We start from the raw sequence: 16,206 nt of genomic DNA, 5'->3' as shown, positions 1-16,206 counted from the left end.
CCTATCAAAAAAAAATCATTTTTCCTTCTATAAATTCACATGCAGGGATGCATTAAGAATTCACAGATCTGAAGTTTCTTATTCTTGCAAAGATGACCAAATAATTACTCTGTCCTTAAATATGTAAACTGAAGTCAATTAACCAAACACATCCCTAATCATTGTATTTACTTCTTCACACAAGGGCTGAACCAAACAAAATGAGAAATAAGTCAGAATAAACTCTGTGCAGTTTATTCTCAAGTCATTACAGTGTTCAACCAGTTTGACATATAAAGATAACACACTTTAACAGTAAATGTTGGGAGGCACACATATATTCCCATTCTGAAAGAAGACATGTTATATATACAGAAAAAAATGCAGCAAATATTAAGGTATTCAAAGTAATTTTTTTGAACTCAGATGTGACATATTTACAAGAAAAGTGTGTACGTTTTAAAATAATTAAATAATTTCCATAGACTTATAAAAGAATTGAGATAAATATTAGGAGACCCTGACAATCACCAGAACATTTTCCTATGCTATCGAACAAGGATAGTTCTATTTTAAAATGTCCCAAAACAGAGCTAATATTTTGCCACCATGAAATATATCAAATTGCAAATACTAAAGTGAACATGCAATGTGGAAGCTGTACCAAAATTAAACAGCATTAGGTTCTTAAATATTGCAAAGTGTCTATTTAAGATTTCTCGGGTGTGTTCATGAAAAAGGAACTTTCAAAAAAGCCATTAAAATGAATATATCAGCTGAAAAAGTGATAACTCATTAAAATCTCTTTATTCTATCACTTTCAAGTGTAGCTGCAAAAGAGAAAAAATCTTAATATAACTTTAAAAAAATATTAGCTTATGAATAAAAAAGTTGAGTGGTGCATTCTTTATGCATACAGATTTTTAAACTGATATTGTATAATTCTAATACATCTTAACCTCTGGACCGCACTGCTGTAGTAGGAAATTTTTCTGTCTCAGACAAGAAGTCATCTAAGAAAATGAAAACGAGAAATTTTCAATGATATGCATGAATTCAAAACAAAACAGTACTGTAAAATGGCAAAATATAAAAATAGCAGCATGTGAAATTCAAGACTGTTTTCTTAAAGCAAATGTTTAAGACTGAACCTCAAAAACGGTACTTATGGGCCGGGCATGGTGGCTCATGCCTGTAATCCCAGCACTTTGGGAGGCTGAGATGGGTGGATCACCTGAAGTCAGGAGTTCGAGACGAGCCTGGCCAACATGGTGAAACCCCATCTCTACTAAAATACAAAAATTAGCCAGGTGTGGTGGCATGCACCTGTAATCCTAGCTACTCGGGAAGCTGAGGCAGCAGAACTGTTTGAACCCAGGAGGTGGAGGCTGTAGTGAGCTGAGATCACGCCACTGCACTCCAGCCTGAGCAACAGAGCGAGAGCCCGTCTCCAAAAAAAAAAAAAGCGGTACTTACTCAAACTGGTCTATAATTCAACGTCGGAAACTAAAGATTCTTTAGAGAGGTGCTTATATCTATATCCCTATGATTAAATGTATTCTCAAATTTGTTTTTTAAAACATATATATTGCACAGGTAGTAGAATACCAGCATTCTGGTATCTCTAACATAAAATCCTATCTTAACACATTCAACTATTCTACTGAAAATTAATTTTATCACAATGTTTAAAATCAGTCACGTAGGACTTTTAAGCACATTAATCTCAAAACATTCCTAAACAAGATGAAAAAACACAGGCACTTGAATATAGGCTATTAGTGACAAAAAGTAGAGGTCACAACAATTTCATGACTAAGGGCAGTTATGTCTTTACATATAAACTTGAGGTCTTTCACCAATCCAAATATAGAAATAACAACTATTTACAAAACTTGGATAAGAAAATCAGATCTCCCAAAAATTTCCTACCAAATAATTTTTGCGGAATAAAGCAGTGACTGCTCCAAGGCCTGATGAAGCTTTTTCAAACAAATGTCTAAGACACAGTTGTTTCAATTCTAGTTTTCTTCTTTTCTCTATGCCGGTATAACCCACAACCCTTACTGTTGGTCTATCCATATCCTCTATGCAAAATAAGTCACCTCAAGATTCAGGGCATCAAAAATGGTTATAATTTCAAAATAGTCCACATTTTAGTATAAATTTTACAGCACCACAGACATCATGAGTTTAGGTATCTTGGTCTGGCAATATTTCATGTGGTAATATCAACCAATAAGAATGTGTAAATATTGAACCTTTAATAGGAAGTCATTGTAGCATTTTTTAAATGACCAAAGTTATTAATAAGCATTTTTAATGTTTTAAGTTGTTAAACATTTAAACTGTCAAAATCACTAAGAAAAAAATATTACACATACATTGTTACCACCCGAATGAGAACACACAATGCTTCAGACAGATGATACTGAGATATTTTGGATTTTTCCTTTTTCTTTCTTTTTTAAAGAAATTATATTTAGTTTGGCCACTCCCTAGATTCTTGGTTTACCAGCTTATAAAGAGTACACCTAAGAGGCAGTATAATATACGCACTAAAAACCATTTCCCCCTTTATCATCTTTGGCTAGAAGCCTCATGAAAGGAAACTGAGGACGGCAGAGGCAGGCAGGCTCCGTGTGCTTCTGCCTCACACGTCACTGACCGGAAGGCTCGCATCGTCCAAGTCTACTAGGTCACAATCTTTTTCCTGAGGGCCATTTTTACTTTGAGGTCTTAACAGAGCTTGTTCAGTCACTTTGGAAGCTGGTTCTCTTGGAGAGACAGTCTGGACCTTGAAGTTCCCTGGCTTGACCTTGGCAAGAGACTCGTAAAATCCTCGCTTCTCCATGGTAAAGGTTGAGACCAAAGAGTTGCTGCGAGAGGCTGTGGAATGTGAGGTGGCGGCGGCTGCGTTGGTAGGACGGAAAGCGTGTTTGGATTCTGAAGGACCGGGGGGATGCTCCTGCAAAAAGGAGTGGCAGTCAGACACGGTCAGTCACTCATGACCAGGTTAGTAACTCAGTGTGAGACTTGATTCTCTGAAAAACAAATAAAACACACACACACACACACACACACACACACACACACACACACACACAAAGGCAGCAGCAGAAGCCATGCAGCATAAATGTGCAAGTTCTTTCCCAAAGCAACGTGTTTTTAGAGGTGAGTTTAAAGCAATGATAGCCAAAAACCATTTCCACTGGGAAACCAGTTCCGTCACCAAAGCTGAATTTGGCAGCCTATGACACTTTGAAGATTCAGCCAACCTAAACTGAAATACAGTGTTCCAGCTGCAACTGAACTGTGTTTAAAAGAGAACCTCCCAGCTGTATCATTTTATTTAAGAGTACATTCTCAGTCAACACTAGGAATTATCCCACATATTTTAGAATGAAAAAAATTAAAATATAGACTATAACAATGAAAGGCCATATTTCTTTGATAAGCACGAATCATCTTTCAAACATTATTCTGCTGATAAGACTTAGTTTTTACTTCCCTGAATTTCACTGCAACCAATAATAGCACAGTCTTTTCATTTTTTACTTAATTTTAGTTCTGAATAGGTCATATATTCATATGGCTTAATATTTTAAAGGTAACAAAGGGTACACATTTATCACATTTTAAACTGTGGTGAAATAATTAGTAGTTGAGAATGTTAATTTCAATATGCTTCTAACTAGATCAAATCTGAAAATATCCTTAAATATGACCATTCTAAATACATTGCTATATACTAGTATATTATATTCATTTATGATACCAGTGGCTTTGAAATCAAAGTGCTACAAATTACCAAAACACTACAGAGTCCTATTAGATGGCTAAATTTCAGAGATTTTTAAATGCCATGCAAACTATAGTAATGTACAGTTTATCCAATGCATATGCATGCATTAGTTTGCATATATTATTAGAACAATGGTGCATTTCGTAAGTATTGTATCTTAAAAATTTTTAAATACATAATATAAAATTGAAACTCTTGCAGCAGTTGAGTATATTAATTTTTATATGTTAATGTCTCTTTCTGTTAGTAAAGTTGTATGTTTTATTTTTTATTTTTAAATACACATATCCAACCTGATGACTACAGTGAAACAGTTTGCGTTAGTATTGACAAAATCAGTTATGATAACTGCAAAAGGCAGTTTGGTTAACTCAACTTTCTATGATCAGTTGTAAGTAGTAAGTCTGGGCCCTCCACTAAGAAGGCACGTTTGCGTGAGAGCCCACATACGTGCTGCATTCACCAGCTCTTGATGTATACCTCTGTATACAAGGGTTCGACAGCCTTCTGGCCTGCCGCATCTGGAACACAGTGCAAAGCTAAGATTAGAGTTAACCTATACTGGGTAGAGGGAGGAAAAGAGAAAGTTGTGCTGACAGTCATAGCTAGATAGTCCAATTTGCCCCCACCACAAAGCACAAAACACAAACATCCTTCTCCAACTTTTCCTCTTCCCAACAGACATTGTTTTTGCAGAGAGTCTCATACTTGACTGCTGAAAAAGTCACATAAAATACAGGCAGTTACAAAATGAACATCTATGAAAGTGACTTCTTAGATATTTCAAAAAGGATATAAAGAGAGAATGACTTAACAACTAAGAAATCAGAAACATTGATTTCTATTTATTTATCTGTAGTTATCACTACCAGAAAACTAATAAAAGGCAGTATTATAATACTATCAGAAAAAAATATTAAAAGTGTAAGTAACTAGCATATATGTCATAGTAAATCTAGATAATAAAGGCTATCATGCTACATGTGAGACTACTTTCCGCAGATGGCAGTGTTACATTTTAAGATACTTTAAATTTTCAGACCTGAGATCAGTGGCCAAAGTATTCCAAATGCAAATCTAATTCTTATGTACTTGAACACAAGAAAAATCTTTTAAAAAAATATTTCTGAGCAGAATGTTTAGTTGTATTTCAATTTTATTATCATACTACCACAAAGATAATTATGGTAGTTTTCAGAAGCAGGCTGTTAAAGCAGGTTTTAAAATGAGAATTAAAGCATGAAATGGAAACACTGGGAGCACTGAACTGCATTTAAGGCCCCAGCTGCTCAGTGATCTTATGGCATGGTTAAGCCAAAGGTAAAAAACAAAAGAAAACCAAAAAACCTGAACTGAAATCAGAGGAAGTAAAGAGGAAATTGAGACGTTCACAAAACTGTGTAACGCTACAACTAAAAGTCTTACATGATCCTGATCACACACCATACTAAGAATCTGTCAGATTATGCCAAATCTAGAGCTACTGACAAGTAAGAACTCCTAAAACAAAGCAAGGAAATGTTCATTCTTTAGTTGCCCTACTTGTGCATTTAACACAATACAATGCACAGAAAGTTATGTATACATAATACTACAAGGAAGCATTAAATTAGAAATGCATTATTTTTTGCAAGTCCAATTGGTATAAAAGTCAACAGGCAAATAAATCTCAATAAAGAAAGAAACCGGATGGATTGGGAGAGAGGAAATTTGATAGGATGGGGGAGACGCAAGGGAGTATCACCCCAGAGAGCAGGAAACCTACAGAAGATGCAGATCTGCCGGGACCCCGCTGTGCTACAATGGCGCCAGAGACTGCTTTAATCCAACTGTGCATCTCTTCAGGGCTATCAGCCTAAAGGAAAAAAGAACTCATTCAAACAATTTTTTCTCAAAATCACCTACTTCTATAAAGCCAATGTATTTATTTTGATAACTTAAAATACTGTCATCAACAAAATCACTCTAAGGCAACTGTTTCCAAAAAATTTAGAAATCATTTTTTTAAAGCCAGGTTTTGCTAGGTCTTAACTACACAGAGACATAAATTGAGCACTTCAATGTCAAGATCAGACCCATCAACAGGCGTCAATAATGAATACCTCCAGAGAGAAAACAAGGAGAGGAGGAAGTCCAAGAAAAACCCTTCTTATTTCACTCTACCTACTGCTACACTGTCTGAATCTGCTACAAGAATATTTATGTAGTTGTGTAATTTTTAAAAATTCTGACATTCTTTTACATATTTTTCTGGAAATAATTTCTAGTAGTACCCTAAATCCTACAATAAGTATTGACAGATACGTCTGGCTTTCAATGTGAATTTTAAACCTTACTATGAAATTAATCCAATTAAATAAGGCCCCAATCGGGGTGCAGAGATACTGCCTCTTGTTTCTAGATTCTAGAATCCCTTACACTTCTAGAATCTAGAAATATGAAAAAGTTTAAAATGCAGGATATTTTTGAATAAGTAATATTAACAAAGACTAAAAAAAAAAAAAAAAACTACAAGTAGCCAAAGGTAGAGTATACTTCATTCATTACTAATGGAAACACAATTCTAGAAATCAATTTGACAAAATAGAAAGGGTCATGCTCTGATAGTTAATCTCGATCTAGAAACTTACCCTAAAGAAATCAGGCAAAGTAATGCACAAAGATGTTTTTCATCATTTTATTACAGTAAATGTACAAAAACTATGCACATGAACAGAGTAACACAGACACAATACAGCAACAGAGTAATACAGACACAATTTACTGGTGGAACATCAATGGAGTATGGGGCAGTTCTAAAAGGTTTTCAGATAATTTTTAATGACATGGGAAAAAAATAACAATATATGAAACAAATAGGATATAACACTATATTTAGTATGACCCCACCTATTACAAAAATATATACCTTAAGAAAGGGAGCAAAATCATAAGAATGGTTGCCTCAATGTGGGACTGAATGTTTTATAAACCACATTTTTCTGAAATCTTTCTATATTTTCCAAGTTTTCTGGAATAAGCATATTTAACTTCAATAAAACAAAAACAAATCATCCCTTTTTGATTTTTTTTTTTTTTTTTTTTTTTTGAGACAGGGTCTCTGTCACCCAGGCTGGAGTGCAGTAACACGATCTCAGCTCACTGTAACCACCTCCTGGGTTCAAGCGATTCTCGTGCCTCAGCCTCCCAAGTTGCTAGGATTACAAGCCTGCACCACCACAGCTGGCTAATGTTTGTATTTTTAGTAGAGATGGGGTTTTGCCATGTTGCCCAGGCTGGTCTCGAACTCCTGGACTCAAGCAATGTGCCTGCCTTGGCCTCCCAAAGTGCTGGGATTACAGGTGTGAGCCACCACAGCCGGCCCAAATCTTTTTTTAAAATTTTCCATTTAAATAATTCAATGAGGTATGCAAAAAGTACAATTTAAACTTAAATACAGGATGCCTACTATTAGTGAAACTATATAAATCTACTTTTACTATGGGTTTTTTTAATAAGGTTACCAAAAAATGATATAATAGAAAAATCAAAATTCTAAAATATGTGCAAAAATAATCCAACTTGAAAGTACACACTTAACATCTAAATTAAAAGCATTTCCCTTTCTCTAAATACTTAGTTCTAGTTCACTAATTCATAACAAATACTCCCACTTCCTGAACATATAACCCCACCAATAACTCTATATAAAGTACCCTTTTATTAAGCTGGTGAATTACAGTTGTCATATTTTTTAACCTCAAGTGCAACAAGCTTATTTATGTTTATTTCACCTCTAAAATTATTAATTTCTTTTTAGGAGGATCTATTAATTGCCAAATAAGCATCTTACCTGCACATAGAAAGTTCGAGACGTTGTTACAATTTCAAAGAGGTTGTCCCTCATCATTATGTCGCTGTATGAAAAAAAAATCCAATTATACTTAAATAGCAGTTGTTTGAGTTTCTCTTTCATTTGTTTACCCAGTACCCAGTATGCGTCAATAAATAAATGAGGTAAAGCACCGATTTAGCAAACCCAAATTATCTTTTCCCATTTATTTTAATGTAAGATTTTACATATTTCATGTAGTTTTACTTTTAGAAAAAGTTCACAAAGCAACTTTAAAGTTCAGAGTTTTTAGTAATCAGTTTGGTGAAACACTGTCACAGCTAACACATTTTCTTGTGAAGCTCTATTCTACTGCATCTTTTAAACACTTAATACATCAATTTGTCAAATCTGATGGCCTAACCATAAGTTGTTCACATTAAATTTATTCCTTTCCATTGTAAGCTGTTTCTGTATTTTTAGTTTTCAAAGAAACAAATAAAGGATTCTTTCCTAATTTTTAGTTTTCAAATGAACAAAGTAGTTCAATACTTTACTCTGAGGGTTTTGAAAATTCTACTGTATCTCAACTACAAAGAGTTAAAAATAACTACAATTAATATGGAAAAATGTAATCTGTAAGTACATTACTCAAACTAAGGCACTATTCTGTGTTTATAACTTGTGCCAGGCATCAAGTCAGAGCGGTTCCTTACCTTTGCTTACATTCCTGGACTTTATGAACCTCTTTAAGTGGTATTACGCGAAGAGGTTCCTTTTCCTGGCAAAAAAAAAAAAAAAAAACAGTTACATGATGTTTATTCTTAAAATCCTTTCAAAGGTTAGCTGTCTTATTTGGAGACCCATGTGAAAATCACACTTCTTTTCTGAAGCACATCTCAGAAATAAATCTACCTTCTTAAACCATCCAGCATCTGAATAGCTCAAACACTATAACCTTATATACACTGTTGTTTGAAACAAGAAAAACTGCATACGGCCCTTATTCACATTCTTTCTGGCCTTAAGGGCAGTGTAGCTAATTAAAAGCTATTAGCCATCAGACTTTCCCCGACGGACCCACGTACCAGTATGCGCAGCATCTCCTTTTCTAGAATGTCACTTTGATACACAAGGCAGCAGAGCAAGTGCACATCCTGCTTCTTTGACTTAAATTTGTGATTTTACAAATATCACTTTTATATAAATACAAAATTGAATGTTTACTAAGTGCTGAGACATCTGCTAGCTTTTAAATGTTTTATCTCACACTTTCCCCAACCCTACAACACATGTACTACTATTCATGTGCTGAAACTGCAGATTAGACATGTTAAGTATCTCACCCAAGGTTACAAAGTAGATATAAGATACAAATATAAAACTGGTTCCTAATAGTATATTTCTAGTATACATTCCATAAAATACAATATACATATTTCATTGAATATGACAGCGTGAGATTAAGACATACCATTACTTTATGTAGCACCAAAAATAAAACTAAACCATGACAGAGTGTTGTTGTCTTTTTTTTTTTTGTTTGTTTTTTGAGATGGAGTTTCGCTCTTGTTGCCCAGGCTAGAGTGCAATGGTGCGATCTTGGCTCACTGCAACCTCCGCCTCCTGGGTTCAAGGGGATTCTCCTGTCTCAGCCTCCCAAGTAGCTGAAATTACAGGCGCCTGCCACCACGCCCAGCTAATTTTTGTACTTTTAGTAGAGATGGGGTTTTACCATGTTGGCTAGGCTGGTCTCAAACTCCTGAACTCTGGTGATCTGCCCACCTTGGCCTCCCAAAATGCTAGGATTACAGGTGTGAGCCACCGCGCCCAGCTGGGAGTGCTTTTTAAAAAAAAAAAAAAAAAAAATCATAGATCTTTTTAAAAAAGTTTTACAAAATAGTTTAATTTTGAAATAATTTCACACTTAATAAGAGACTGAGAAAAACAGTACAAAGAATTTCTGCATAACCTACACCTTGTTTTCTAGAAACTGTTGATATTTTACATTTGCTTTATCATTATCTGTTTATGTTTATATATGTGTGTGAGAGAGTATATGTATATATATAGATTCCTGAAATGCTTGAAGGTTAAGTTGTAAATATGATGTACCTTTACTAAACGCTTCAGTGTGTATTTCCTAAAACATGGATGTGCTCTTGCATAACCACAGTGCAATTATGAAAACTGGAAACTCAACACTGATGCAATACTATAATCTACAGACCATCTTCAGATTTCATTAATTGCCCTACCTGTATTCTTTACAGCACAAAAACCATTTTCTGATCCAGAGTTAAATCCAGGATCATACCATGTATGTAGCTGTCATGTCGCCTTTAACTGTGGAATAGTTCTTCATTCGTTTTTCAGAGTTTAAAGAAGTGCAGGCCAGTTATTTTTGTAGAACACCTCCCAGTCTGGGTTTGCCTGTTATTCGTGCTGAGATTCAGATTATACACTTTTGACAGGAAGCCACAGACATGACACTGTTCTTCTCAGCGGACCACTATTAGGAGGTACACACCCGATGGTGGCTTGTCCTGTCACTGGTGTGTTAACCCTGATCTGTTGCTTAAGGTCATGTTTGCCAGTAGCTGTAAAATTACTTTTTCCCTTCGTCACTGTTAAGTATCTTGTGGGGAGATACCTGGAACCTATAGTAATACCAGGTTTCCCATCATAATTTTGCAACTAGTTTTATCAAACCCTGAAAACTCCTGCCTGAAACCATTACTAGTGGCTGCCAAATGGTGATTTTTCTAACCCCATCAATCCATCTACATATATTAAATAGAATTTTACTCTAAGGAAATATTTTTCCTTCTCCATTTATTTATTTATGACTCATTTTTATTCTACGGGTTATATTCCATTACTATCATTACTTATTTTGTTGTTTAAATTGTCTGCATTTTGGTCAGCTCCTTCAAGGTAATTTCTGTGTCCTTTTGACATGTTCCATTCATTCTCTGAGCCACTTCCTTATCCTCTGGCACAACTTCACTTTCTGAGCTCAGCTTGTACTTTATCTGCCCCAGCTCTGAAATCAGTCACATCACCAAGGGTTCCTGATTCCTTTTGTTTACAGAATGGCATTTACAGTTGCTTTTGGGCAGGGTGGGTGGGGATTTGCCAATCTCTTAACTCAGCCACAACCTTCTCATGACAGATGAGAATATTTCATTGCAGTTTTAATTTGCATTTCTCTAATTATCAGTGATGCTGAATTTTTTTAAATATTTTAAGACCTATTTTAATTTTTAAATGAATTGCCTATTCATGTCTTTTGTTCATTTGCCTACCAGGTATTTTCCCCTCCATTTTCTCTCTTTTTTTAATCTTTGAAACAAACACGAATTTATACAAGGATTGAAAATACAGCATAAAGAACTGATTTTCCTGAACCATTTCAGAGTGAGTTGCTGACCTGTCCCACACTACCCCTGAATACTTTTCCTACATTCTCTTACATAATCACAATACAATCATCAGAATCAGAAAACTGTGCCCAAAATGTCTTTTATTAGAGCAAAAGAATTCAGTTCAGAAGCACGAATACCATCTGCTTGTCAAATATTTTCTTTCCCTCAGTCTGGAACAGTTCCTCATTATTCCTTGACTTTCATAATCTTCACTCTATGAAGATTGCAAGGTAGTTATTTTGTAGAATGTCCCTCATTTGGGTGTGCCTCATGATGGGATTCTGATTACATACCTTGGGCAGGGATTTCACAGAAGTGATGCTGTCTTCGTTTTCCACTATCCTGTCAGGTGATTTCAATTTACCTCATTACCAATGACATTCACTTTAATCATCTGACCAACCTGAGTAAAGTGGTATCCGCCAGGTTTCCTCACTGTAATGTTATTCTTTTCCCCCTTGTACAATACCTAATACCTATTTTAGTAGACAGGTACTTTGAAACTATGTAAATATTTCATTCCTCATCATACATACAGATATACATCCATTCACCAAAAAGTATTGTTTCTCTGACAAGATTTGGCTTCTATTATCCTTAATATAGTTCTTGATGTTATCAATCAGTGTGTATGTGACCATTCTCCCATCTCTGCCACCACCCCTCCCCATGTGGATGCCCTTCTCTCCCTACTCCGCGTGGGGCTAACCCCCCAAGAGGACAGCCTCCTTGTCCTGCATGGGCTCTGACACCCACACAAAGCTACACTGGTTCCTCTTGGATGCCTATGTTGCTTTGCCTCACCTAATAAATTGGAGTCTGAGTCGTTTCGGATTGATGGAAGGAAAAGAGAGCAAAGTAGGCGAGGAAAAATCCCCTCAGTTTTTAAGATTCCTTGTAAGTTTTATCTCTAATACATGTTGCAAATATTTTCACCAATTTTTCGGCTGTGCACTTAAGTCTTTTATACTTATTTTTAAAATTTTTAAATGATCTTTTAGAGATACACACTGAGATATTTACAGATGAAATGGGAGACATCTAGGATTTGCCTCAAAATATGAAGCAGGAAGTGGGTGGTGAAACAGAAGAAACAAGACGAGCTGAGCCATGTGTTAACAATTATGACATCTAGGTGATGGGTATATGCAGGTTCCATGTATTATTTCTATCTACTAAAAGGGTATGTTTACACTTTTCCATGATGAAAACGTTCTATAAAAGAGCCCATTTACACTTTAAACATTTTTATCATATATTATTCTTGAGCATATATAAAAAAGAAAAATATAAACAAGATAAACTGGTTACAGTTTTTAAGACTTCACATTCAGATTCCAGATCTTCTGAATCACTTTTTGACTTGGAGCCACCAATGTCCATATTTTTCACTCCAAGCCATTCTTTGTGCCAAAAAGAGTGTTGGTGATGCAGTATTTAAGAATGTTTCATGGTGTCCCTGAGATTTCCTCCCAAGCTGCCAGCACCCTTTTCTGCACATGCTGATGCCAGTGTCTTCTGGATTTTACCCAAAGGTACTGTGCATATGGCAAGCAGTCAACTACAGCACAGCTGCAGCCTGGCTGCCCCTCGTCCTTAGCAACTCTAAGACATACTGCTAAGATTTCAGAAATGTTAAAACTGGGGGAGGGGGAGCTGAAACAAGAACTATTACAGAAATACTAAGTTTTGAAAACCTGTATGCTGGGCATTATTCTGTGAAATTTGAGAGGAAGAACAAAGAACTACCATAGGAGATAAACTATACTCCGTAAAATCAGGAAAACTTAAGTATAGTTATAATTACTGACCTTTAAAGGTTTTCAGCTTTATCTGCAATTTCTAAATACTAAAAATATTCCTAATTATTAAAACTACTGTTGATGATGGGGGCACACGTCAATTTCCCCACCAAAACTGAACTCCTGAAGGCCAGAGAACTTTGCTAATTATTCTCTTTTATTTTCAGTTCCCAGAACAGTGCACCAGGTTCATGGAGAGCTCAATGAATGTCTGCTGCATGAATGACTCTTCCCAGGAGTATTGGCTTTAACTAAAATCTATGAGACAACCTGCTAACCAAGCACAAGGATAGCCTCCTGAGACAACAAGGCAGGTACTTTCTGAACCAAGTAACTACTACTTCCAGTTGAGGCTCTTAAGCTTTGAGAAAGCCCCATACTAAAATGGCATTTCTTGCTATGCTATGCCATTTTTCATTCATTCAAAGACACTTATTGTCTATCAAGTGCCAGGCCCTGTGATCATAAAAGACTACAAGAGTCTTTACCCTTAAGAAGCTCATTTAATTTAGTTGCAAAGACAAGAATGCACATGATTGCAAAACTCTGGGAAGAGCATTATGATACAAGTATGCATAGGGTACCACAGGGCATATAAAGAGAAGACACTTAACCCAGAGTCTAAAAGCTTCCCAGAAGAGCTGACTCCTGAGGTGAATCTTAAAATATTCCCTTCCTATACACTAGTGCTCTGCTGGCCAATACAGTGGCCATTGTGTGTAATGATGTAAATATAAATTAATTAAAATGAAATTAAGTCAGTTCCTCAGTCACACTAGCCACATTTCCAGCACTCAACAGCTACATGTAGCTAGTGCCCTTGGACAATACAGATACGGCACATTTCCATTTGTGCAGAAAGTTCTAATGGACAATGCTGTTCTGGTGACTTCATTCAAACAAAGTATAAGTTCCCTTCTCAAAGGTCCCATACAAAAAGAAGACGTAGGATGGACATTTATACTACAGAATTGCATTCAATGTCTCCAATAAGCTATTTCAGGACTCAGATCACCCTACAATATTTTAAATAAGGAGGCAACTCAAACAAGGCGAAGAGGGAATTTCAATTTCTGATTCTACCTCCAGGGAAGATAAAAACATCTTATGTGAAGTGATTTACGAGTCAATGTGAAATAGGTAAAGAAAATCTCAAGAGAAAGAAATACAGAGGGTTAAATATTGACTTTTACAGACAGAATTCTTTACACCACTTTCCTCACTGTAATGTTACTCTTTTTCCCCTTGTACAATACTTAATACCTATTTTAGTAGATAGGTACTTTGAAACTATGTAAATATCTCATTCCTCATCATATATACAGATATACATTCATTCACCAAAAAGTATTGTTTCTCTGAAAAGACTTGGCTTCTATTATCCTTAATATAGTTCCTGATTTTATCAATCAGTGTGTATGTGACCATTCTCCCATCTCTGCCACCACCCCTTCCCCATGTGGATGCCCTTCTCTCCCTACTCCACGTGGGGCTAACCCCCCAAGAGGACAGCCCCTTTAGAGGAAATTTATAGACTAGAGGATTCTGAGATCTTCAGATCTTTCAAGGTGGAATGCTGCTTTGAAGATAGGATCTTTTTACTTAAAAACGTATTTAAGAAAAATATCATTAACCAAAAGCATCACAACCAAATAAACTATATTTACCTCTAAAAACTAGACTTATTCTAAAACTACAGAACAGTACAAGAAATTATATATAATCACTACATTGCAACACTTTTCAAACATTCTTATAGCAACATTTATGACGTAACAACATACCAGTTCGGATTTGAAGTAGCCTATTGTGTTTTCATCCAACTGAAAATATCTTCTCTTCCAGTTTTTCATCTACCAGAGATGAACACAGACATAAGACTTGTGTTTCTAAGAATGTCAAATGTTAGTCACCACTTAATTACCCTGATATGAACCCACAATCAGACATGCCAAGCAGTGAAAAATCTCATTACTTCCCTTAGAGATGCGATAAATTAAACCTCATCCCTCTCTAGCTACCCAGGCTTTGAATTCCTAATTCAATTTCTGGTGCCTGGCTTTCATCTTTTATTGTATGATTTTATGTGTGTTTTCTTTTTTTTTTTTTGAGACAGAGTCTTGCTCTGTCACCCAGGCTGGAGTGCAATGGCGCGATCTCGGCTCACTGCCTCTGCCTTCTGGGTTCAAGCAATTCTCCTGCATCAGCCTCTCGAGTAGCTGGGATTACAGGCTCCCATCACTATGCCCAGCTAATTTTTGTATTTTTAGTAGAGACAGGGTTTCACCATGTTAGTCAGGCTGGTCTCAAACTCCTGACCTCAGGTGATCCGCCCACCTTGGCCTCCCAAAATGCTGGGATTACAGGCGTGAGCCACCATGCCTGGCCTATTTCATATTTTTAATGTTGAAACTTTTTTTTTTTTTTAAAGCACTTCCCCTTCCTCCTACTCCTCGCCCCCGCCAACCCCATGTAAAGAGCAAACACAGGAAATGTTATTAAACCACATCAAGTTTCTCCATCTGTAAAAACGTATGAATTCTTCCACAAGTACTTTATACATAGTAGTAAAGCACTAAATATTTAATAAAGTAAACCTATTTTGTACAAATATTTTTTGTCAATAAAATAACAGTTTTTGCAGAAGCACTTAAATATCTCTGACTGGTATTTTGGACTTAAGAGTAAAACAAAAAGGAACCATCAGGCTATGAGCCTCAGTTGTGTGTAAATTAGGGCTTTCAATCTACACACAACTGAGCATCACAGCCTGATGAGAATTCTGACTCTACCTGCAGACATTGTACAGTAAGAAACCCCTGCCCTCACCATCATTTTCCTCAGCCTAAAGCAGGTCAAACAGGTGAAAGGACATTCCCCTGGCTGCCTTAAAAAAATTAAGAGTTGCCAAAAAGTGATGAGAAGTCAAACAGAACCACCAAAATAATTTTAAGTATTTCTTTACTCACAGACTTGAAAAACATTTTCAAACTTTAAAGTTAATTTTCTCATGAAATTCTAAAGATTTAGTTCACATAGAAAGAATGGCTTAGATACTAAGGTATGTTGCAACCTTAGAAATATTGGTAAATTTACTTGCTCTTGCAAAAAATTCATCATGGAACTGATTATATGGGAATACCTGGGCTAACCCATAACAGCTTTTACTAAGTACCAGGTGCTGTGCAAAGGGAAACACACCTTTCTTATTTACATCTCTTAAAAAACAAAAACAAAACAAAACCCTAGATGGTAGGTTTTATATGATATTCCTTAAGACAGAAACTGAGGGCCTGAGAGGTTAAGTAAGTAGCCCAAGGTCAGAGAGCTTACCACGGAGGTCAGGCCAATGCCTAATCAAGGAAGAGACCTCCTAGGCAC

General features: G+C 35.9%; 1 protein-coding gene across 13 annotated transcripts in view; it reads right to left on the bottom strand.

Moving 5' to 3' along the window:
- Positions 1 to 218: 218 nt before the first annotated feature.
- Positions 219 to 16,206, bottom strand: part of PLEKHA1 (pleckstrin homology domain containing A1) — a 57,726-nt gene continuing 41,738 nt past the window's right edge. For 5 of the 13 annotated variants that reach the window (XM_003825668.6, XM_014346568.3, XM_008951011.4 and 2 more), the window contains 5 exons: positions 14,610 to 14,678; positions 8,312 to 8,376; positions 7,617 to 7,680; positions 5,550 to 5,639; positions 219 to 2,947 (listed from right to left, as the gene is read on the bottom strand). In XM_003825668.6, the coding sequence (XP_003825716.1) occupies positions 2,633 to 2,947; positions 5,550 to 5,639; positions 7,617 to 7,680; positions 8,312 to 8,376; positions 14,610 to 14,678 (603 nt within the window). In that variant the 3' untranslated portion in view covers positions 219 to 2,632. Of the gene's footprint in view, positions 2,948 to 4,234; positions 4,306 to 5,549; positions 5,640 to 7,616; positions 7,681 to 8,311; positions 8,377 to 14,609; positions 14,679 to 16,206 lie in introns of all 13 variants that reach the window. The other 8 variants (XM_008951014.6, XM_063607546.1, XM_055093420.2 and 5 more) reach the window with 2 other exon arrangements.

The sequence above is a fragment of the Pan paniscus genome, chromosome 8 (genome assembly GCF_029289425.2).
Source record: "Pan paniscus chromosome 8, NHGRI_mPanPan1-v2.0_pri, whole genome shotgun sequence".
Lineage (NCBI taxonomy): Eukaryota > Metazoa > Chordata > Mammalia > Primates > Hominidae > Pan > Pan paniscus.
The sequence above is the reverse complement of the archived record's forward strand: the minus strand, read 5'-3'. Positions and strand labels throughout refer to the sequence as shown.